Source organism: Xyrauchen texanus, chromosome 33 (genome assembly GCF_025860055.1).
Source record: "Xyrauchen texanus isolate HMW12.3.18 chromosome 33, RBS_HiC_50CHRs, whole genome shotgun sequence".
In the NCBI taxonomy this organism is placed as follows: Eukaryota; Metazoa; Chordata; class Actinopteri; order Cypriniformes; family Catostomidae; genus Xyrauchen; species Xyrauchen texanus.
The window spans coordinates 27,364,830-27,390,065 of NC_068308.1; the positions used below are offsets into that span (position 1 = coordinate 27,364,830).

The window sequence follows — 25,236 nt, forward strand, 5'->3', positions numbered from 1 at the left end:
CAGAGAGCAAGAGAAAAGGACAGGCAGGAAATGAGAGAAAAGACACTTGTTGAGAGGAGAAGGGGATATCATATAACGCTAAACAAGCTGTGAAATATCAGTGTCGGCCTGCCAAGGAGCTTTCAGGAAAATTGAGCTTGTGTGATGGCAGAATTAGAGACAGACACACTTGCCAAGAGAACACACACCAAACACACCTACACACACACACACACACACACACACACACACACACACACACACACACACACACACACACACACAAAAAGTGTCTGAACTTGTGCCAAACTCTTGAAAGCATTCTCTAGCTCAGGAAATATTGAGTTAACCAAACTCACTGGCCAAGATAAGCATAAGCCCCCTGACCTTGTGTTTGCTGACACAACTGTTGAGTTGTACTATGGCACTCAATGAGAGCCAAACAACTGAGTGGTGTGTCTGTTTGGCTCTTATTTGGCCTTATTAATGAAAAAATTTCTGTCTAAATTGTTCTCAAATCCATTTGTACATAACTTTCCCATTGAACTGAATGAAACAATGTTCCATAGATGGTTTTATGTATGATTTACACAGAAATGTGTTCTGCCCAGGGCACGGTGCTAGTCAATATGAATTCTTGAGTTCATATTGACTGTAATCTCTTACATTTGATTGAGCACAATCTGAGACAAGGCTGAGATCTCCTTATGAAACTCTGCCCTTACATAGTCAACGTGAGCTACGCAAGCAAGCAACGCGAGTGACGCGAGCGACGTGCTCCCTTTCATAGTCCGCAAGCAGACGCACGTGTCACGGGCGATGCGTGAAATGCAATACACCGCTCCCGCAACAGGGGGTAGTAGAGTCTGGTGATATTAGTAGAGTCGGGTCACGTCATATTCAGACCAAAATGACAACTGAAGAGGAGTGCATATTGCTGATTTTATATAGGCGGCATCAAAGGCAGCGCAGAGATAGACGGTGGTATGTTCGCCCTTTAAATCAAAAAAGGGATCAGGATGGTGAGTTTGTGTCTCTGGTGCTTCCCATGCGAAGCATGGACGAGGAGAGACATTTCCAATATTTTAGGATGTCGGCGCCAAAATTTGATGTATTGCTATCAAAAGTCGTCCGCTTTCTCCCGGACACTCACCTAAATCACCGCTACCCGATTGGATATAATATACTTGAATTAATGTACAATACTTGCAATGTCGCCCCCACCGACACCGCGTAGTATTGCGCGCATCGGTGCGTCGCGTATCAAAAACTAGGACGACACATTTGGCTACGCATCGACGCGTAATGGCGGCCGAAGCGTAGCGAAGCGTAGCCTTTCAGACGCGTACGCGTACCGATGCGTTGACTATGAAAGGGCCCTAAAGGAAGAAAAGTTCAAAGAAACTCTTCTCAGAAGATAAGCTGGAGAAACATGGAAAAAAAGAGACTGGAAAAAAAATCTCCAAATGACATGCCTTGATCTTCATTTAACCTTATTGCTGTCAAGGATAAACAACTGAGATATTGATGAAAATCAGATATTTGGAAAATTGTTGTTATTAGAAGCCCATTTAAAAATCTCATTAAAACCATATGCTAATAACAGATTTATTTGTATTTGCATTCAGTGTGCGGTTGTGACCTGGCCCAAGGTGGGTTCTTCATGAAGAACGGGGAGTACCTGTGCACGCTGGACTACCAGAGGCTTCATGGCACTCGTTGTAATGGCTGTGGAGACTTTGTGGAGGGGGAGGTGGTCACTGCTCTGGGGAAGACCTACCACCCATCATGCTTTGTTTGCACTGTCTGCAAGTAAGAGTAACTAGAGTAAAATGACCAGTGTTTCCCAACATTTTTTCTTCCACAACACACTTTTTACAATTAAAAAATCCCACTGCACCCAACTATCCCACATAACCATCGTCGCTAGTTTTCCTTTTCAAGAACTTGTCCATGTTTTCTTACTGTCTTAGTAGCATGTTTACTTGTAATGTTTGAAATTTGGCAATGCAAAAAAACACAAGTCACATAGGCATGCTGTATAATGAGATCACAGGTGACAAGAGAGCTAATTGTGTAATAATAAAAAATTATGTATTTTCCAATTTGTAGATTTGTTCTTGCAAATTAAATCTTGCAACGCCCCAGCATATATAATTTTTATTTATGTTTTTATTTACCGTAGAATGCTGAATGTTTGTGACAACTGCGCAAAAAACAATCTAGATGCAGCACAAAGAATGAAACAGTGCGCAGGTGTCTCAACATGCGTTTTTGAAGTTCAAGTTCTTTTTAACTTGACATGGTGTTTAAACAGTGCCTGTCCTGCGCGAGACGCTGAAGAAAAACGAGACGGTGCATATCAAAGACATTCGTCCAGCAAGTGTTTAAACAATGGGGAAACAGAGCAGAGGTGCTCAAAAACACATTCGGTGTGAACTGCCCCTAACTCGTCCGTTCGCGATGTCCCTGAGTGTGAGTAAGAGCGCGTGCTCGAAACTAGATCTGTAGGCCTGTTCATTTTTTCATTAATTACAAACTTGAAACCTGTCGCGTTCTCGGGTCCCGTCGGACCGGGAGATTTGTTTTTGTAACAAACACCAACGCGTTAAATGATGGTGGTGACTTTGAGATATGCGTTCATTTATTTTCTCTAGTAGGCCTATGAGTAGCATTCATGTAATTATTGGCTTAAGCATTTCTTCAAGTAACCCTTCAGACAGACGCGTTTTCGCGCTGAAAGGCTAAACGCACCACAACGAATAGAGCAGAACGTAGGAGGCTCGAGACGCGTTTTTATCAGTTGAAGTTATTTTTAATTCGATACAGCGTCTAAAAATGCAGCGTTCCCGTGAGAGATGCTAAAAACACAGTAAAACATGTTTACATGTAAAACGATTGAAAAACAGCGCGAGCTGACTCAAAAAAAAACAGTTCAGTTTGAACAGCCCTTTGTTCACATGACACTAGCTGAAATTCCTTTGGTTTCAGTTGACAGTAGGTAAATTTACACTACCCAGAGCTATATTCGTAAATATCCAGAAACTGTTTTACTGTGCGAGAAATCCCTCCAAATTATTAATTGAGAGAGCGCTCTGAACGAATTGTACTGAATCACGAATCGATTCAGACCGTTTTGCAAGCCCGTTTGGCCAAGAATCGTTCATTCTCAAATTGTGCATTGCTAGTTCTTTTAAACAGCCAACAGAAATACGGGAAACACATTTAAAGATTGGTGAAATAATCTGAGAGTAAATATTTCTCAGGTCAGTCGGATGTACGCACAGAGTTTGTTTTTTGTTTAAATGTATAGACTAATCACTTTCAGAAAAATAACATGGCATTAACATTTTTGGACATGCTACCCATTCAAAACCATGGTGATGAGGTCAGAATGGAAGAAGCAGAGATTAAAAAAAAGATTTAGTTAGGGTGCAGAGATGAGAAAAGTGAAAGATTAGAGCCCTATAAAAAAAAGACACTGTGCCGGTAATACCATGTTACTGAATGATTATATTCATATTTCATGATACTGTCATAGTACTTCAAGATACTTCAAAAATACCATGGTTACTACGACACATGTCAGACACATGGGATTATCACAGACCATGCCTGAAAAAAAAAAAAAAACTTGTAAAATATGGTGCTTTTTATTAGGAATATGCAGTAACAGGATAGACTATTTGTCAAAAAGAAAATAATGGAAAAATTATGTTTATAATACAAGACAAATGCTTAAATACTCAAAAAGCAAAGAATAAGTTTAGTACATATTAGTGCTACAAAAAAAAATCAGTGCCCTTCTTTATATTTTCGCCACCGTTCCTGCTGAGGTCTGTGCACGCCACTGCCAAGGCCAATAGACCTGGCTCGCACTGGTCCGATAGTGGAAAAGCGGAGCTAATGATATGGAGGTATCACAGTAACAAAAATGAATCACAGGAACAAAAGCAGCCTGTTTTATGGACTTAAGGAAAAAATAAAAAATGACAAAATTTAAAAAGAATATGACCCTTTAAAAGCACACAAATATTCTTACTAAATAACTTTAATAGTACATACAGATCTAAATCATTTACTTTTACATTTTTCTGTAAGAAACAGTACAAATGTTTAGTAATAGAATGTAATGTATGGCTAAATGTCTGTGTTTAATCCCTGTCCTGTTGCCAGACGGCCATTTCCTGCTGGTGATCGAGTCACTTTTAATGGAAAAGACTGCCTCTGCCAGCACTGCATCCAGCCAGCTTCCCCAACCCCCAAAGACATCAGCACCTCTAGCAGTAAGTCTCGGCACAACACACGTGTGTTTGTGTTGGTTGTTTTAGTGTCCTACTCAGATTTCAGCTTGACAAAATCATCCCTCTTTTATAAATGTGTTAGTTTGTGTAGTGGTTATGTGTGTTGACAGATCTTACACCACTCCAGACTCTGAAGGTCATTGCTAAATGGAAGCTCATTGTATCTTCATCCAGAATATCATAGACACTTGGGGATAGGCTCTTTTGATTTTGTAAGCAACCAACCAGAACACCCTACAACCTCAGAATCCACATAGCAACATGCTAGAAAATAAGTCAGAACACATTAGCAACCAGAAACTGTAACAAAGCCATGGCAAGCACCATTTACATTTTCTTCAGATTTTTTTTTCATTTCTCTCCTTCGGTTAATCTTTTATCTAACTTTAAGGAAGTTCTTCATCCTCGTCCTCGTCATTTCAGCTTAGGGGCCCCATCAGTGAAGCAGGAGACTCAGACTCAGTGAAAGCTCATATTCCTTCAGAGCACTGCTGTGCCTGCTACTTGTCACATTCTATCTCACCCTAGCATTCGGTCTAGATTGTTGTATGTTGACAGGTCAGATCTCCATATGTGTAGAATGAACATTTAGTGATTTCCTGAAGTTTATGGTTTCCTTATTTTTGATAATGGCTTTGGCGATTAGAAGCAAATTGTCAAAATTCAGGTTTGCTAGAATTGTTGTTACAAAACAACATTAGGTGGAGCCATTTAGGAATGAGACACTGCTGTGTTTCAGAGGAAAGAGTAAGTTCATTCTATAGGGGCCATTCAACACCACGTGATTGTGTTATTTCAGAACACATTTGCTGCATCTGATATTGCTCACTTGATTGTTTTTTATATAGTGGATGCCAAACAGTTCAATATATGGGGGAAGAAGGGAAGGAAATGATTGAGCAAATTTGGATTCTGGAAAGTGCAAGATCTCTGCTTACAACTGTCTGTCTGTATCTTCTAATATATTTGTTCATAATAATTAGTAGTACTCATTTGTACTCTTTTTTTCTGGGAGTCCTCTCTGCATTGGATTATGGACAACATAAACTATAGACTAGATTATTTACCATATAAATCAGAGGACACTATGGGTATTCAGTAGTGGACTACTGTATATAGGGAATGAAATTGTCCACTATGAATTTGGACAACACTACAGAATGTCTGACACCCAGTACAGAGCACACTATATAGGGAACTATTTCGGACACAGCAATTGTGTTGACGTGTCCATGCACTTCTTTTTTGTTTTCCTGTCACTCTTTCTCAGCAAATCCATTTACTCATTTATCTCTTTATTTCTACTCTACCCTTATATGTACTTCCACACACACACACGCATGCACGCACGCACGCACGCACGCACGCACGCACGCACACACACACACACACACACACACACACACAGGCACTCATTAAAGAGCGCCACTGAATAACTCTTTGTGTCGTGCTTGGCTGATAATTTGTCATTCGTGAGCCCTGGGAAATGATTTGAGACTGCTGAAAGTCTTTAGCCCTGTTAAGTTGTTTGTTTTTGGAAGGCAGGGATTGTACTGGCCATGATGGCAGGGTTGGCGTTTGTGGATGGCAGAGTATGGTAGTTGCCATACCCTAGCATGCAGACAAAACTGGGAAAATATATGCCTCATTAAGATGTAGTTTGCTTATCACTTCAGTCTGTGTCGGCCTCGTTTCCCCAAAGCATTCGAAGCCCACTTATATCATAGAAACGACCACTCAAATCATAGAATTAAGGGCTGTTCCCCAGAAGCATCATAATTGAAAATGGTCGGAGATTTAGGGGACGGTTGCACCAGCTATATGTGCGTTACAACCAACATACTCTTATGGCGAAATCATCAGAATTCCTAAGACTTTTCTAAATTTGACTAATTTGACTGCACTCGTTTTAATTCCCATGACTTTCACTACAGCCAGTGACATTGCTGGACATCGTTTACATCTAATGCACGACAATTACTTGCTACTGTCTTACACACAACAGCTTCCTATCATGTTTACGCACTCTACTGATCAGTTAAGTTTAGATAAGGGGTTTGGGTAAGGGCATAATATTAATAAGTATGTCCTTAACACCTTGTGCATGGAACCCACACTTATTTCCGCATTAGACATCCGGAAATTTGAACGTGATGAATTTGTACAAGTTTATGCGAAAAAAATTGTGCAACATCATAGGAAATAGCCAACTTGTAAATTATGTATGACTTTTCATGAGATGGGGTTGGTTACAACTTAGCCTTGCTGTGGCGTTAATGGGCACTATGTCACAATGTATGCACTACTAAATATTTGAGCGTTACACCATTACATTTAGGTAGACAGATATGATGGTGTTGGCATTTAAACTAATTTATATTTATGGGACAAAACATTATGTAAAAAAACTCACTTCTTCAGCATAATTCAACCCATCTAACGGTGCGTCTCAAGTTTCAACATACCGGTATACGAAATAGATATTAAAATGAATAAATGTTTTTCCAACCTGTTGTATTAGTATTTATTTATTTATTGTCCCTTATTCAATTTAGACACAGTTATTGAATAATGTTATTTACATAAGTATATAATTATACTTATAATTATATAATGACCTAAATATATCATTAATGAAATCTTGTTTTATTACGTATCGTATTTCAATGGGGATATCATTTATTACAGCTGACAGTTACGAGCCAACAAGGTTTGAACAAGATCAAACTAAAATGCATGGCTGTTTAACACTTCTGTGTACAAATTTCAATGCTGCTTATTGGATAAATACAGGTAAACATCATATTATGCGACTACACATTACTTTACGGAGAGCTTATGACCGACTAGTTAAGTCTTGCCTTGAGAACAGGTGGTGCAATGACTTAGTTACAAACTAACTATTAGTTAACAAGCCCTTAGTGTGAACTTTACATCTCAACTTAAGTGAGACCCTGGAGTAAAGGAGTCTGACTTATGCAGACACCTGCAGGACAATCGCGAAATTACACCTCATACAATTGACACTTTATGCACTATGCAGGCATATACAATGTGACCATGATAATTTAAATGTGTATTTTATTTATATTTAATTAGAACATAATTATGAAGGTCTACGTATATCAATTAACCCACATAGGCCTTTTTATCTAATATATAATAATATATAATTTAAAATTATGTCATAAAATAGATAAATTAAAGAAAAAAAGAATGCTTGATAAAATAACTCTCTCTGCAGGTCTCATGCGCACACACAGTGCAGTGGGAGGTTGAGAAGACTTAAATGATGCATTAGAGGGGTTATGCAGCACACTGCATCATTTTTTCTCCTCACTGTCAATGGTTGCTATTGTGCCCAAAGCAACATCAGCAGTGTCTGGGACCTCCCCAGCCCTCCACATCCATCCCTGCTTTTTTAAAAGCTTTTGGGATCTCAGCCAACTAGAACATGTATAGAAGATGACATCCCTGTGCTATTTTTAGTTCTCAAGCTTTGCATGTTACACATGTATTAAAGGGATAGTTTACCTACAAAGTGAAAATTCTGACATAAATTACTCACCCTTGTGTTGTTTGAACTCTGTATGACATTTGTTCCTCCCTGGAACTCAAAAGGAGATGTTAGGCAGAATGTTAGCCTGAGTCACCATTCACTTTCATTGTATGGAGGGAAGATGCAATGAAACTTCTTGCTTGCCTTTCAAAACTGTTCTACAGTGGCAAAATGTCCTTTAGTCATTCATGCAGCGAGTCATGCTATTTAATGTTGATTCACTAGTGATTGTTCATTAAAGATGGATTTTCAAGGGAACAATGTGCATGAGTTAGATGGAGATGCTTTGTTAGAAGTCACTTCTGAGAGCCTGTGGTTGAATCATCAGCGATGCTACATGGTGTACTGTAGTTTAACAGGCCCCTTTAAGGGAATATGTTTTGGATTCATACTACGATCCTAGTGGATAGAATTGTTTGTGCACACCTGATAGTGAGTGTGTTGGTATAATGTGTGGAAATTATTTACATATGTTGGTGCTTTTATACAGTGGCCCCAAGAAGTATTTGGATACTGAAGTCAGACTTAAAAAAAATCATGAATGTCATTGCATTAGATAACAACAGATCAAACCAAGTGGCATTTATTTGAAAAAAGATAGCACAAGCAGACTTCCAAGGAAAACATTTCACAAAAAAAGTTATATTTAAATGATATAACAAAGCATAGATATACTGATTACACAGTTTCAAGAGTCAAACATTAGTGGAACATGTCCATACTGTAGTTAATGTGATAAATTACACATGTGGTTACTCGTCTAGACCATCTGTCTGAACTTGATGGGATCTGACTTCATACACCCATTAAATGACCTTGGGACCGGTTGGTTAATTGCAACAAAGTTAGTTCTGAGAAAAGATCTAGCATTATTTGTTTGCAGATGTCACTTAGTTTAATATTTTGTTATCAAATGTAATGACATTTATACATTTTAAAGTGTGGCTTAAGTGTCCAAATACTTTTCAGTTTTCAGGCCCTTTTTTTTAACTTTTTTATACTCATCTGTATATATGTGCATGTGTGTGTGATCAGGTTGATCTGAGTGTGTGTTCTCTTGCAGACTGTGCAGGTTGTGGCAGGGATATAAAGAATGGTCAGGCTCTTCTGGCCTTGGACAACCAGTGGCATCTCGGCTGCTTCAAGTGCAAAGCCTGTGGCAAAGTGCTGAGTGGGGAGTACATCAGCAAGTGAGCTATGCCTTAATTATTTTTTTATCTCTTACTGTCTCATGTCTCTGCATCCTTGTGTGTGTGTGTGTGTGTCTCTCTCTCTCTCTCTCTCTCTCTCTCTCTCTCAAAATAATTCTCCCTCACTGTCCTTTTTCCAATAGCAATCAATTCTTGTTTCATTGAGATGAAATGCAATATAATGAAAACATAAATACCTCTGCCTCCTTTCCTCAGGGATGGTGCTCCTTACTGTGAGAAAGACTACCAGATACATTTTGGTGTCCAGTGTGAGGCCTGTCATCAGTTTATCACGGGGAAAGTTTTGGAGGTGATTAATGGATACTCTAATATGGCTCTGTTCCTACACCTAGCGAGTTGCCAACGTAGGCAGCATTTTAAGCATTTAGGTGTGCTTCCGATGTGAAGGCTTTTCCAAAAGTGTGGCAGGGTCACATTGGACTTGTGAACATCTATGGAAATGTTATTGCTCAGAGGTTGCTCTTTTATAGCTCACAGACTTGAAAATTCTCTCATTATTTATTCACCCTCATGCCATCCCAGAAGTGTATGACTTTCTTTCTTCTGCTGAACACAAACTAATTTTTTAAGAGAATATCTTAGCTCTGTAGGTCCATACAATGCAAGTGAATGGTGAACAACATCTAAAATGCATATAAAGGCAGTGTCAAATGAATATGATAGGTGTGGGTGAGAAACAGATAAACATTTAAATCTGTTTTTACAATAAATTCTCATACCTGCCTAGTAGGTGGCGGGCGATATGCATGAAGAATGGAAATCACCAAAAACAAAAGAAAAATGTGAATGTGAAAATGGAGATTGATAGTAAAAATGAGAACCATAAGATATCTGTTTCTCACCCACATTTATCATATCACTTCTGAAGACATGGATTTTACCACTGAAGATTTATGGATTGCTTTTATGCTGTCTTTATGTCCTTTTGGCGCTTCAAAATGTTGGTACCTATTCACTTGCATTGTGAGGACCTACAGTACTGAAATATTTTTCTAAAAATCTTTGTGTTCAGCAGAAGAAAGTCATACACATCTGGGATGGCATGAGGGGCAGTAAATTATGAGTAATTTTCATTTTTGGGGTAACTACCCCCTTTAATTTCAGATGTTTATTCTAAAATTACTTTAGAAGAACAAATGAGACAATTAGAAGAACAAATTAGACAATTGTTGACATACAGTAAGAGTCTAGAGCTATAAAGTCCAGCTAATTTGGTATCAGTAGAATTTATTGAGAAATGTTTGGGTTCATATCACAATCTCTGTCATTCACTCAGATTTTGGTATCTTCACAAAATTTGAGCACAGTTTGAGACATTGTTGAGATCTCTTATGAAACACTAGAGAAGACACAAGTAAGATTCTTACTTGAGAAGTCTTTTTCCCAGGTGAAAAATCTGAGAAACAGGATACTTCAGCAAAACTCTCTATTTGCTCTCCATTTTATCTCAATGCTGTCTAGAAGAAACAATATGAGATATTACAGATAATTATTTTGTGATTTTATGGCTCACTGGCATATAAGATGGTCTCTTGAGGATTTTTCTGTTCAATGTTTTATTGCCGTAACAGTGTCAAAGTTCCAGATTCTTACACTTCCGCTCCCACTAAGCATCTGCAGCTCGATCCCCTAAGAGCAGAGTTGTTAGCCTGACCCGGAGCATACACACCATACACACACATACAAATTCAACGTCCTATGACATGGCCTAACATACATCTTTGAGGAGCTGCACACATGGCTCCATTTGTCAAATATTTGGGAACTGACACCGGCTCATTATGAACAGAGCAGAGACCAAGAGATATTGCTGTTGGATGGATTCCCAGGCCCCATCCAGCTATTGTACATGGGACGGCCCATTTGAGGCTGGGCCCCTCTGATAGGGTGAGAGAGCAATGAGATAGAGAGGGGTGGGTTGGTTTGAGGGGCAATTTAGAAAAATTCTAAAGAAAAGTCAGAGAGAAATTCTGAGGAACAGAGGGGATCCTGGAATAAGAACAAGAGTGTGAGTAAAAGTGATACAGGACTTTAACAAGGTCGCAGGACTGGGGTGCCACACGAGCAGCCTGCCAAAGGTAAAGTTTAAATCTACCACCTGTATTTCACAAAATAATCAAATTCCAGCTGCTTTATATAGAAGTGGTCTGCTACTTTCTCATCTTACATGTGGTTTAGTTAGACAAACATATGTTTGTGGTTATGTCATGGTGTTTGGTCTGGTAAGTCTTTGGGAAGTATGTTGCTTTCAGCTGGGTGTGATTCTGGATAAGATAAGCATGTAGACTATATTTATTAACAAATTATGAAGACTTTGAATTTTAGAGCTTTTTCTTTGCAGTTTTGGGTTTTCAAAGTCAGGCTTTGACATCATGATTGTATTGACCTGTCAACTGTTTATAAGTTACTGCAGATGACACACCATCTTATGGTTCTCATAAATACTTTCTCACATTTCTACAAACACACAATGTCTGTTTGTACTTATACACTCAAGTAGACTAGTCACATTCATGAGGATCGCAGCCACAGATGGTGGAAGGGAAGTGAACTGGAATTGTATGCATGTGTTACCGCAGGAGATAAAAAACCAGTGCACTGTCTATATAAATCCAAGCAGATATGCCTCAAATTTGTATCTAATGTTAAGAGCAACACATACCCCTGGTCTGCAGATGGGATAACACTCATGCCAAAAGAGGCCATTCAGATTTGATGGAGAAGAAATGGTGCTTGTAAACGCTGCTGTGGAATGCTGTTGTTTGAGTAAACTTCAGCATTGGTTTTGAGCTGAATCAAGACTTCGCAGTTAGCAGTTAGTTTTTTGGAGTGCTATTAAGTGTTATGAAAAGAGCTGAGGATTACACACCAAATTGTGTCCATGCAGGCATTTACACACACGCATGCACACACACAGGCTAGATTGCTCTGTGCTGTCAGCTTCTATATGTCAACCGTGGATAAGTTATTTAACTGCAATGAAGTTTCTCTCCCATTAAACTTCACCAATGAGTGCATAATGGGACTATCCAGAAATTACAAGTCTGTCACACCAGCTTGCCCTGCATTATCTCACTTAACACACACACACACTCACACAGAGCAAAGAGAGATCCAAAGAGTATCAGACTCCCAGAGGAAATCAGAGATAGGGCTAGGCGATATGGCAAAAAAAATAAAATAAATCACAAAAACGTTCGATATCGATATTTATCACGATATACATTTCATACCATTAATGGGGGTGGAACTGCATTTCACATGTTTGTTTGACCTCAAGAATAACTTAAACACAAATTGTTTGGGTAAGCTACCTTTAAAGTATACTTAGTATAGGATTTAATCCTACATAAGGTGTATGTGACCTCTTTTCGATGAAATTTAGCAAATTTCATCATCTTCAGCTGACGTTTGACTCCATTGAAAGACTTTCTTGTGATGCTCCACATTAGACAGCAGCAGGTCTATTAGCTTACATTTACACTTACAAGTCTGACATTTTAATACAAATCTGCTTTTTTCTATGCTGTTTACATTCACTTTAGACATCACTCTCTGTGTTTACATGAATACCTCACCAAGATGGGCATTTTGGCAGAAATGTATTTGAAATTAGCGTGAGTATTTTCGGAACATACGCGCATGTTCAGCACACACATATGCCACCTGACAATCAAAGAGGGCGCGGCTGTTGATCGCTAGCGAATTATTAAATTACGTGCTCTGGATTACTCAAATTTATTAGAGCTCAGAAGGTGCAATAAGCAAAAGAGTAAAAAGAGCCTTAGTTTTTTTCGGTAATGGAGTTCTATTAACTTTATCTCAGATATTTCTCCTAAATTACCTTAAAATTTAAAATATAAAAAGATTTGAAAATTGTTGACATACAGTAAAATTATGGAACTATAGTTTGACCAATGTATTGGTTTTACAAAATTTTTTAAAGTAAATAAAAAAACGATGACTTCGGCACTACCCCGCGACCCTATAGAGGACAAGCGGCTTTAGGAGATGGATGGATGGGAGCAAATATATTTCAGAATTAGAGTCCCCGGTGTTTTGTGTGCTTGAAGATCGATAAAAGTCCCGTTGTATGCAACAAATCTATTTTTTTTCTAGTTATTATTGGTATTTTGTTTGCACAAAAAACTGCATCTGAGATTTTATTTAATATGGCCTCTTGTTGCCTCTACTGTATGTCTGTGCCTGTCACAGTAAGAAAACTTAACGTTTAACATTCAAAATATTAATTTGAAAAACCATCAGCCGATTAATCAGTTATCGGCCTTTCCTACCAACTTAGTTATTGTTATCAGCAAATTCCACTATCAGTGGACCTCTAGATAGCATAGCTGGGAGAATTTGATGAGCATTGTTTTAGTTCTCATTGAAATCTCTTAATTTTGATTGCAGACTTTGGTATTTTGGCAAATCTGGGCACAGTTTGAGACATTGTGGAGATCTCTTCTGAAATTCTAGAGGAAACAATTGTGAGATTACTAGGGTTTTTTTCTCCACAGATACAATGAGAAGCAAGACACTCAAGCATAAGTCCTCAAAAGTTGCTCTCTTTTTAATCTAATTTCTGCCTTGCAAGGAAAAAGGTATTTTGTTATAACTGTATAACTTTGTCTGTATGTTGTAATAGTGCACAGTATCTCAGCAGACAACACCTTGTCAGCTTCACTTGTCTGACCATCTCTTCATTGGTCAGGGTTGTAGAGTGGAGTATTCTTGGTTCAGCTGGAAAGGAGGAGAGGAGATAGATACACAAGAATACATACTGTGAGTCAGACAATAGAATACAGGAGTAAGTTACTGACTCCATGTGAAAATGACTTCTGCTGGCATTCACACCCTTTTCACTTGTTAGCTGGTCAGGCTGGAAGATCAGCTAGCTAAGTCCATCAAAACACTTTTGTGGTAGCTTTGAGCTCCATCCATCATGCTTTCAATGCTTGATCTAACATTCCAAACTCATTAGGACTCTATACAAAGACACTTTCTGTCTGTCTGTCTCTCTCGTATTCTTTTTATTTCCCTTTTGCTTCCCTCAGTTCTCATTCCTGCTCAATATTTCTCTTAGCCCCTTTCTCCCTCCCCGCTCTGGCTCTGTCTTCTGTCCACACCCCTCCATCTGGGCTGAAGCACAGGCGTGGACTGTTCTTGGCCCCTTCCTCAGCTGGTTGTTCCGTTTTCTGAGTTGGCTGCCTGTAATTCAATAATAAATGACTGATAGCTATCTCCCTCAGAGATGCTATAGAGAAAGGGAGAACATGCTCTCACTTGGGTTTGTTTACAGGAATATTGTTACATGGTCTTGTTGCCATTGCGAGGAGGCCCAGCGAGCCGAGTGGTCACATCTGTGTGAAATCATGCATTTCGGCAGCATTGCCTCATAGTTCAAAACAGCAGAGGACCATGGGATGTTTCCCCTACAGTGGAGCCAAATGGGCGACTCCCTCTTCAAAACTCCAGCTGATAGAAGAACAACAAAACAATTGAATTGTGTGCCTTTATACACAAACTTTTATACCAAGCTTTACTTTCTTCTGTTGCAGTGGAGCTGCAGAGAGCTGTTAAGAGTAAATATTTTGGGTGGGAAGATACTTTTAAAGATTAAAGTTTGTGATTTCTACGTCACAAGCATCACAAAATGATATTGCAAAAAAAAAAAGGACAGTACAGTGGGAGAAATGGATACAAATCAAAGATGTTTTTTGTAAAGAAGAAAAAAGGCAAGAAGTTAAAGCATCACTTCAAGAGACAGAGTGAATGTTTTTAGGAGGTTTTGAAGGAGAGTATGATGAGAGAGAGAGAGATGTTGGAACTGCAGGGCTCATCAGCATTCCCAGAGCTAACTGAAAGCAGCAGAATGATGGAATAGTACGGCATATGACTTACAGCTGTATGCTACATGTCCTAAAGTGTTGATCTCACACACATGCACAGCCATATGCATATTTATGAGGAACATAAAGTACAGTACTGTACAGTATCTGACCAATAGGTTATATATAGGAAACTATAACTGTCACCATCTAAACCCCCATCAAATCCACCAAATCTTAGCCTAAGGATGGCTCCATGTGACATGCCCAGTGATTTCCAAATTGACTTTTGATTTCTCTGCTTCTGGTCAAGAATAACCTTCCAACAGTGAACAGGCACACAAATTGGAATTTTGAGCATCCTAGCTCTCTGATACCAGCATGCCAGCTCAAGAAAGCTGAAGCTGGTGGAGCTGTGGTGCAGTACAGGTAGTTAGCGCATTTGCTTCTAACATGTTGAGACATGTTAGAAGTCCAGCCTCCGAGAATTCACAAACCCCTTCATCTTTTCGATGAGCAAAATCATAAGAGCCAGAGTGCTGTATGTCCAGCTATCAGCACTGCTGTGATTTGGCCGTAGGCACGATTCCAGAGGACAAGTGGTGTAGGTAAATCACAGCCATGCTGATAGATGGAAAATACAACATGATTGTGAGTGTGATATTGCTTTTATACCATTGGACAACAAATAAGTAAATAATGTAAATAAATAAGAAGTGAAAAACTGAAGAATGTACCCAAAAAACGCTCATGTCTGAAACTAATTTCTTACACCACAGGATCTGCTGTTGCTAGTTCGAAAGATGTGCCTTAGCCTCCCTTACTAATTCAAAACCCACATTTTAGAGCTAGTAATGACAGCTTGGAGAAGTTATTGGAGAAACAAGGACACGTGTGTATGAGAGAGAGTGAGTGAGGGAATGAGCATGTTATAACATGCGTTTGTTACATGCTGTAGCTGTTCCACTGTAGTGTGGTAATATTCTGGTCCTATCGTGGAGTGATGCTGCCATACATGCTATCAGAATTATCCTAAGAGTATTTTACTCACGTCCAAGTGTTTTATTGTCGGAGAGAAAACATGGATGACAGCAGTTTTATTGTTGTATATTTCTTGGGTAATCTTATTTTGACAGAAAGCATTCTCTCCTCCACCATGTTGAAAGTTTATATCTTCTCCCAACTCAAAAACTTGTATCAGGTAGGCACCCAGAGCATGTTTGATTACTCCGTCTGTCACAAATCTCAGCTGTGATCAGCAATTCTGCTGAAGCTGTTAGTTAAGCTCCATTTCTCAGCTATATTGAAGTAGTTATCTGAGTAATTATGGAGTAAACGACAATTCTTCAAATATATTTGCGCACTGTCTGAGAAAAAACACACAGTTTGTCAACGTCAGCTCAACTCGCTCATAGCTCACACAAGATGGTCTTTTGTCGCCACCTGATGGCTCAAATATTTAATGTCTCCGGGATGAATGAAAATGTACACATCTAGCTGCTCTTTCACATCTGCACTTTGCTTACGCATCTGAAACGCCATGAACACAAGCGGAGTAATACAGACAATAAAGCGCCCCAGTGCTGATGGTGTGCGCTATCAGCACTCTTGGAACTCCTCTCCTCCTATCAGGTTTGAGTTGCATAAAACAAAATATCAAACCATAATATGTTTGCAGAAGAACTGCATAAAGTCTCACAAACACAAATTATGTGTTTTCCATTTAAATTTTTCTGGATTCCATTTGAAATGTTTTGATCAAATGGTGTTTAATCAAATTGATACATACAGCTTTAATCAAATAAGAATATAATAATTATTTTAAAAAAATACACAAAAAAATTGCAATTTTATTTTTGGTCAAATTAAATGCTGCAAAACAGCTTCACAGTATTAATGAAAACATTAATGGACAAAAAATCAGATTACCTGTGGCACAAGGCTGCTATGGCTTAATCACAACATGCTGATAAAACACTTGCATTTGTGATATTGCTTACAGATAATAATAATAAAAATAATAAGAAGAAGAATATTAAAACAACCATTTTATATTATATAATTGTTATTAAGAGAATTATTGCTACTTTTTGTGTATGATATTTTTATACAGTAGTTATATTTTTTGGAGTAGACTTCAGCTGTTGGATTCGATGGAATCGGCTGTTTGACATTTATTTTCAATCAGGATAGTTTCCAATTTCAATGCCGTCACCATGGATAGCCATTAGTGGGCAGTGGCTTCTCAAGTTACATATTTTCAACCCCACAAATTGCTTATCAGGCATGTGCGGAAAATCAACATAATTTACAACAACAACAACTGTGATGTGATGTTTCGTTCTCTTATTTTTTTTATCTCTGATATCATGGTTTATGTGTATAAATTATATGTGAATATTCCCAACACTCTGACAGTTCGATCTATGTATGGGAGATGTGATTTTTATAATATTTCTGAAAAATCTCAAATACGTTTCTTTATTAAACTAACAATGGATGAAAAGACATGTCTTATGAAGCTTGAACGTGAATCCTGCGATATCTGCCTTTGATCTCGATGATGTCTGATCCAGTACGAGAAGTGAGAATTGTCCGACTTGACAGCTCTTATTTCACTCCTCCAATGATTGCAGCCTTCTACACTCATCTTCTTTCAAGGCGAGGCATTTGGCATCTCAAATGAGCCTATTATCTGACTTTTTTAATTTTTTTGGTATCGCGATACTTCGTTAGTACCGGTAAACCGTCCAACCTTAGTGTGCGCATATAACCTCTATGCTAGTGTTTTCCCTTGTCCTGGAACGTCCGGGAGTCAGAAAGGAATTGTTTTATGGCAGTGTAAGATGATATGGCATTGTGAGCTGTGCAAGAAGTGACTCTGCAGACTTTAACATAAGTTAATTCACTGAGAACACAGCAAAATACTGAAAATGGGGAAGAGAAGTGTGAAGTGAGGTGAGGTGAAGTGAAGTGAAGTGACACATGTTCCACCCACCCTGGGGTGTTACATTTTGTCCCAGATGTTAAGACATTTGTAGTTCAGTCTGTTCCTAGCAGTTTCATGTTCTGGTCTCTAAAGTATGTTTCTGAATTTTGACCTTTTCCCCACACAGGCAGGAGATAAGCACTACCATCCCAGCTGTGCACGATGCAGCAGGTGCAATCGAATGTTCACGGAGGGAGAGGAGATGTACTTGCAGGGTGAGTGAAACAATTTAAAACTAGGGCTTTAAATATTAAGTCACATTATTTAGGGTTAGTGAAAGGTGGTGCTTAACTTTCAGAAAAGGATGTTTATCCACCTAAATATTAACTAAAAGCTGTTTTATTTTCTGTTCATTGTATGTGTGGTTTGTAACCATGTTACCAGAATTTGGGACATGTCTAGAGTTTAAAACTCTGGTTTGTTTGATTTCAGCCCCATTCACTTCCATTGTAAGTGAAGCACTTTTGTTCTTTTTTAACAAGGGATGAGTCTAAATAATTTTGTGTTATTCAACATTATGCCACAAATGCTGTTGCAAGCTTAACTGCTATTGAACCCAGCGCATTCGTTTTGCAATCACATAGCAGAGGCTAGCTAGTTTGGAAACCAATTGTTGGTTTGTAGTTAATATTAAACTTACCACAAATTAAATACAAATATTTGGTTGATCATTTTTCTTACAAAATTTGTAGAAACGGGGTTTAATGGCTGTGCTTGACTTGTCTTCCTGCCATGCTGTTGAAAGGGTCTAAATTATGTTACATCTTTAGTCTCAAAATTCTATGGAATTTTTAATAAGGTTCTGATATACACCATCCATTGATTCTCTCTCTCTCTCTCTCTCTCTCTCTCTCAGGTTCTACAGTGTGGCATCCAGAATGTAAGAACAACAGTAGAGTGGAAGACAAGTACAGAGTGAGTGTCTACTGTATCTTTCTGAACACTTCCTGTCAGCCTGTCTGTCAGTCTGCCTGTCTATCTCTGGCAAAGAAAACTTAGCTGAACTCCTCCCTCATTAAGCTCTCTTATTCCGTACCCTTCTTCTTCAGCCCATAAAAAAGTTGTCAAAACCCTGAGAGATGTCTTTAAATTTTTTCACATCCTTCAAAGCCTCTTTCACTCAAACAATCTGCCCTGTGATTCCAAAGTTCTACTCTCAAGTTTGGGTGGCTCAGGTGCTCTAGCTGAGGCGCTACATCTGAGTCACAAAGTCAGAGTGTTTGTGTGTGTTTGTCAGTGAGTGTTTGCCCATTCTGTTGTGATTCTCCTCCTTAGGCAGCTTGGCAGCATCCTAAAGGAAAACCTAGTCCATTTGATATCTTTTACCCTCAGTCACAGACACAGAGCCGGGGCCCAGGTGGCTCTCGGCTGGGCTCCCATCCCCTGGGCAGTTGTGAGGTTTGCAGTCTTCTGCTCTGCACTCCCTCGAAACTGCAGTGCTTCCAGCTAATTCAACTCCTTCCAACTGTACTGCTTTACTTTGAAGCAAGACCAAACTGCATTGTGTTTTTAGCTTTACTTTAATTTAACTTATATGCCCCCCACCCATTCCACTCTTCCCCACCAAGAGTGAACTGGCACGCCTCCTGCAAGTTAGCTGCAAAGTGACAACCTTCACACAGTATAAGGGTTATAACCACTAGAATACATATATACTGTAAGTACTAAAACAAAGACATCTTATATTAAAACGATGGCTCACTCAGAAATGAAAATTGACAGTTAGAAAAAACAAAGTCATATGGGTTTGAAACAACACAAGGGTGAGTAAATTATCCTTTTTGGGTGAACTATCCCTTTAAAGATAACCTCCTGTCCCACAAAACCAACCTATTCTCATAGTTTGGACATTACTATACTACTATAACTACTTTGTACGTTTTGCTGCAGTTTTCTTGTGAAATGAACACTAGAGGCGCTACAACAACTGTCCGTTTTATTCACTTTTACAAAAATCACGAGTAAATAACCACTTAATTTTTGCTCTTTAACTCACACCCTGCTAAGTTATGATAACAAAAGAGTTTTGTTCTAATGCATTATTTGTAAAACAAATGCTTGTATTACAGACCCACCTACATTTACACACTTATTCCAATATGATAAGCTTGCGCAGTAGCTCACCTGATGAGACTATTGACTCTGAGACTAAAGCTCGAGCCTAGTCAAGGTGTAACGAATGGTTGCTGAGATGAGACAGGAGACATAGGATCTATGTGCAGGCCTTAATAAAAATGATGATCGTCAAACAACAAACGGGAACTCAAAACAACAACAAACAAGAACTGACAGAGTAATGCAAAAACTAAAGGGTATTTATACAAACAAAACCTAATGAGGGAATGGAAAACAGGTGAGAACAATCAGGAACAGATGGTAGTGATGTGGGCAGTGCATACTGGGAAATGTAGTCTGAGAAAACACTTCCAAATAAAAGACCTAGGAAACATGAGGGAGACAGACTGTGACACAAGGATACTCAAAACTAAAGCGAAAGTGAAAGTAAAGCGAAAGTGCCATAGAAACAACAAAAAATGACGTAGTTGCTTCAGAAAATGTGCTTTTCATTTCGTATTTGCTTTTAAAATACTATCGGTTAAGTTAAGGTTTTGGTTTAGGGTAAGGATGTCTGTTTTGTTTACCTCTAATTGATCTTTTAGGAAACATTTTGATAGGTTTAGGTTAAAGTTTCGGGTTAGGGAGGTACGATTTACTCATTAAATCAACCATTTTATTCACCTTACAAACTTCATTTGATTACAACATCATTACACACTTTTAGCGCCTCCCGCTGGACATTTCATGAGGAAATTGCAGCAAAACATGTAATGAAGCACGTAATTATGGTTTGCAAAAATGTTGCCATTGTTACATACATTTCATGAGATCAGGCTGCACAAAACCCAAAAACTTTCTATCCTGCATCCACAGGATAGAAAGCAAGGCTGTGCGTAAGTGACTATGTATGAAGTGCTTTTGCTAGCCCAACAATAGAGTTAGGTTAGCACTGGCTGAGTTTTGCTTAAGCATATGAAGTAAAAGTGTTTTGTTGACTGTGAAGTTATATCCTGTGGTGCCTTTTCCTCCCTTCACAGCCCCTCCCACCCTCAGTAACCTCTCTGCACCAATCAGAAAGGCAGGTACTGTATTCTGGTTCTGGCAGCAGAGCAGGGGAATGCCTAGTGTGTCTTGCAGCTCTTGGACTTAAAAAGTCACCCACCAGTAGAGGGCTACTGCCCCTGCCCTCTTTCCCATAACAGCCTGTGTGTGAATCATTATGCATTTCACGGCTGCAGGCATGTTGATCAAGCCCTCCAGGGCTCTATTCAGCATTACATGAATGATGGCTGTTTGACTTCATACATGTCTTCATGTCTCAGATATGAGCTCATATTGCAGATCAGGACCTTAATGACAAAGTTGGTACATAACTGGCCTGTTATACACAATATACCACCAGTTCCTGGAGGTTGTCCACTTCTAGTGTTTTTGGTGACAGTTGCCAACCAAGAGTCATATCTGAGGGGTTGGCTGCACTGGCTGCATAAATTGTATGAAATAAAACATCATTAGTGCATCTTGGGAAGGCTTGCCTATGTGGTTGCATTGAAGTATGATAGAATACGGACTGTAAATCCTACAAGTTTGCAATTTGTGCTGAATGAAAGTTAAAAAATGCAACTGCATGTTGTTTTTAAAAGACCCCATGAAATCAAATCATTCTGAGCAGAAACTGTGTTACTTCATCCGACTACGGCATTCCGTGTCCTCCTTTCCAAATGGTAACTGGTTAACAAAATAATTTGTTTTGTTTTTTTATTCCTTGAACCATTACTGATCCCTGTTTATAATGCTACTGTATGCGTAAAAGTTCACAGAAATAACTTTTAGTTGATATGTAAGGAATAATTGAGGACCATTGACTTATTGAAAAATAATGCACACCTGAGCTGGTAATGCGATCACAACGCACAGCGGATTGACCATTGAACCTCGGGTTTGCATTATTTTTCAGTAATTCAACAAGCCAGAGTCAATTATTCCTTTTATACCACGGTTACCACACCTTAATATATCGTTCAGGGTTTTTATCTCAAGACATTTTCTGGTTTTCATCCCTAAAACGCTCTTGTGAGTGAAACGGATTCAGCGTCTTACTTTGATACAGTCCGAGCCTTCGTTGTTAGTTCTAAAATGTCATTTTAGAACTAGCAACAGAGGATTGCTAGGCTTGCGCTGCTTTACTGGAGCACTTATTAAACTAACAAGTTAGTATGTGTGTGGGAGTTTGTGTGTGAGTTTGTTTTTGAGGGATTGAAAGAGAGAAACTGACAGAGATCGCTTGTGGGATTACCTTTATTTGTTGCATCTCTCGTCAAAGTAACATCGCTTCAAAATCACCAAGATGTAAGCTTAAGCACTTCTCAGTAGCAGCGAGTGTCGCCATATTCCCATTATAAACATTAACAATGGTTCCCTATCGAGAGGTCTCTCCTGTTGCGTAAGTAGCTTACGCTATGGGAAAACTCAGTTTCTCGAGAAATATTGAAGTCTTTATGTAAAACGCATTGCAGCTGCACAGCAGCTCGCGCGCTCAGAGCCCGCCAAGATGGGCGTGGCTTAGGGCTATATATTAGGCGCCCGGATTGTTGGAGTCTTTCGCCCGCTGTCGAAAAGCCTACAGCAGGACCGCTAAGAGGACGCCGGCATCTTCAGCCGCCTTCGAAGCCTTCTGCTACGCCATCCGGCGCGCAACGCTATATCCTTTACTGCAAGCTCTCGCCCCTGCAACGCTTTTGATTAGTAAAAGAGCAATTTTTTCAAGGCGTTGTTGCAAATGCCTTCAGCCTGCACCTCGTGCAGAGGCCCTCTTCCTGATGGGGATCGTCACATCATTTGCACTCGCTGCCTGGGACCGGACCACGCAGAAGCTGCTCTCATTCAGGGCGGATGCCCCGAATGTGACTCCCTGCGCCTCGCCGAGCTGCGCTCTCGCTTTGCCGCTTTCGCCGCAATCGAGCCTGCTTCCACCGTGCTGCCACCCCCTCCGTTCGAGCCGCGCAAGAAAAAGCGCTGCTCACAGAGGCTGCCAGAGCATGTAGACTTCGGTGACGTCACACTGGCCCAGTCCCCGCGTGCTTCACCGCTGCCTGAGACCTCCCCGCCGCCAGTCCATTTTATGAAGATGGACCAGCACCCCTCCAGCAGAGCGGTGGGTCTCGTCTCGTTCGGCGCGTCAGGGGACGACGATGAATAGGATGACAGCCTCTCTATTGACGCTGCATCCGACGACTGGCCGGGCTCGAGTTTCGACCCCACGCCATTAACATCAGCGGACACGAGCACGGGCACCAGCATGGACTCTGAGAACGTCCGCATCCTGTCCAAAGCCGTAGAAGACCTCGGGCTCGACTGGTCTTCTCCAGAAGAACCCGCCCGCAGCCGGCTGGACGAGTGGTTCCTGCAGGGGCGCCGGCAGGCCCCTCGACAGAGACCCTCTCCTTTCTTCCCCGAAGTGCACGACGAACTCACAAAGTCGCGGAAAGCCCGCACTCTGCTTGCCTGAAGCCTTCTTTTTCTTCCTCGCTCTCCTCAGTGGACGGCGCAAGAGAAAGAGGCTACGAGGGAACTCCGCCCCTCGAGGAGGCTGTGGCCAACCATCTGTGCCCACCCTCCACCACCAGATGGAAAGCCAAAGCTTCTCATCCCTCGAAGCCCTGCAGATCCACCTCAGCTCTCGCCGGTCACGCATACGCCGCCGCCGGCCAAGCTGCATCAGCGCTTCATTCAATGGCGGTTTTACAAGTTTACCAGGCCAAACTTCTCCGCACCATGGACGAGTCTGGACCTGAACCTGAAGCTTTCAAGGACCTGCTTAGCGCCACTGACGTAGCCCTGCGAGCCACGAAGGCCTGGGAAAAAATCCCCGACATGCCGAAATGGGTTTTGAACATAATAAAACACGGTTATTCACTTCAATTCGCTTGCAGACCACCCCGCTTTTCAGCGGTGGTCGAGACGAAAGTGAGGAAAGATGTGTCACTTTCCGAGGTGCTCAAACTGATAGAGAAGGGCACTATAGAAACTGTTCCTCCCTCTATGAGCAAGGCGGGTTTTTACAGCCGCTATTTTCTCGTCCCGAAAAAGGATGGTGGCCTCCGCCCCATCCTAGATCTCAGACATCTGAACAAAGCTTTAATGATTCACTCGTTCAGAATGTTAACGACCAAACATATCCTCGTGTCAAGTTCGCCCCGGGGATTGGTTTCTATCAGTAGATTTGAAAGACGCTTACTTTCACATTCCGATAGCGCCTCATCACAGGCCTTTTCTGAGATTCGCTTTCGAGGGACAGTCATACCAGTACACAGTACTACCATTCGACCTATCATTGGCCCCCGTACGTTCACTGAAATGTATGGACGCGGCACTTTCCCCCCTGAGACAGCGGGGAGTGCGAATACTGAATTACCTCGACGATTGGCTAATCATAGCACAATCAGAGGGTCAGTTAACGACGCACAGATCTTCGATTATCAGCCATCTAGAATGCCTGGGTCTGAGAATCAATTTTGCAAAGAGCGTGCTATCCCCCAGCCAGAATATCTCTTTTCTGGGAATAGTGCAGATGACAGCGCGCCTCTCATCAGAGCGCGCGCTCTCTATTCGACGCCTTGCAACATCATTCAGAATGGGCGCACACGCCCCCGTCAAACGATTTCAAAGAATGCTCGGTCTCATGGCCTCGGCATCAGCGGTACTCCAGCTAGGATTGTTGCACATGCGTCCTCTCCAGCGCTGGCTCAAGAGCCGTGTCCCCACTCACGCGTGGCGCTCGGGCCACTTTTTGATCAGAGCGAATCACGGCTGTATAAAAGCCCTGACGCCCTGGAAAGCCATCAACTGGTATCAAACCGGCGTGAGTCTGGGCGTAAATACGCTGAGAAAAATGATCACGACAGATGCCTCCAAAATAGGATGGGGGGCCCTTTACGAGGGCAGGCCTGTATCCGGCTTTTGGTCAAACCCGGAAAAGCACCTACATATAAACTGTCTGGAAATGAAAGCGGTCGCCTTGGCTCTCAGAGCCCTGCTTCCGTACCTGAAAAACGAACACGTCCTGGTCTGAACGGACAACATGACGGTAGTTTCGTATATAAATCGCCAGGGTGGACTCAGGTCGAGCTCCCTGCACTCTATGGCCAGGGAGCTCATCTTATGGTCACAACACCACCTGCACTCGCTGAGAGCAGCGCATGTGCCAGGCGCCCTGAACCAGGGAGCAGACATGCTGTCCAGAGACAAGGTTCTCCCAGGAGAATGGTCTCTCCACCCCCTGACGGTTCAGTGGTTATGGCAAAAC

At 40.7% G+C, this 25,236-nt stretch overlaps 1 protein-coding gene across 1 annotated transcript in view; it reads left to right on the forward strand.

Annotated features, from left to right (window-relative positions):
* Positions 1 to 25,236, forward strand: part of LOC127626600 (actin-binding LIM protein 1-like) — an 86,296-nt gene that overhangs the window by 36,621 nt on the left and 24,439 nt on the right. The window contains exons 3-9 of the mRNA XM_052102501.1: positions 1,608 to 1,791; positions 4,156 to 4,265; positions 8,906 to 9,032; positions 9,249 to 9,342; positions 18,001 to 18,088; positions 18,730 to 18,788; positions 20,969 to 21,013. Of these exons, the coding sequence (XP_051958461.1) occupies positions 1,608 to 1,791; positions 4,156 to 4,265; positions 8,906 to 9,032; positions 9,249 to 9,342; positions 18,001 to 18,088; positions 18,730 to 18,788; positions 20,969 to 21,013 (707 nt within the window). The remainder of the gene's footprint in view (positions 1 to 1,607; positions 1,792 to 4,155; positions 4,266 to 8,905; positions 9,033 to 9,248; positions 9,343 to 18,000; positions 18,089 to 18,729; positions 18,789 to 20,968; positions 21,014 to 25,236) is intronic.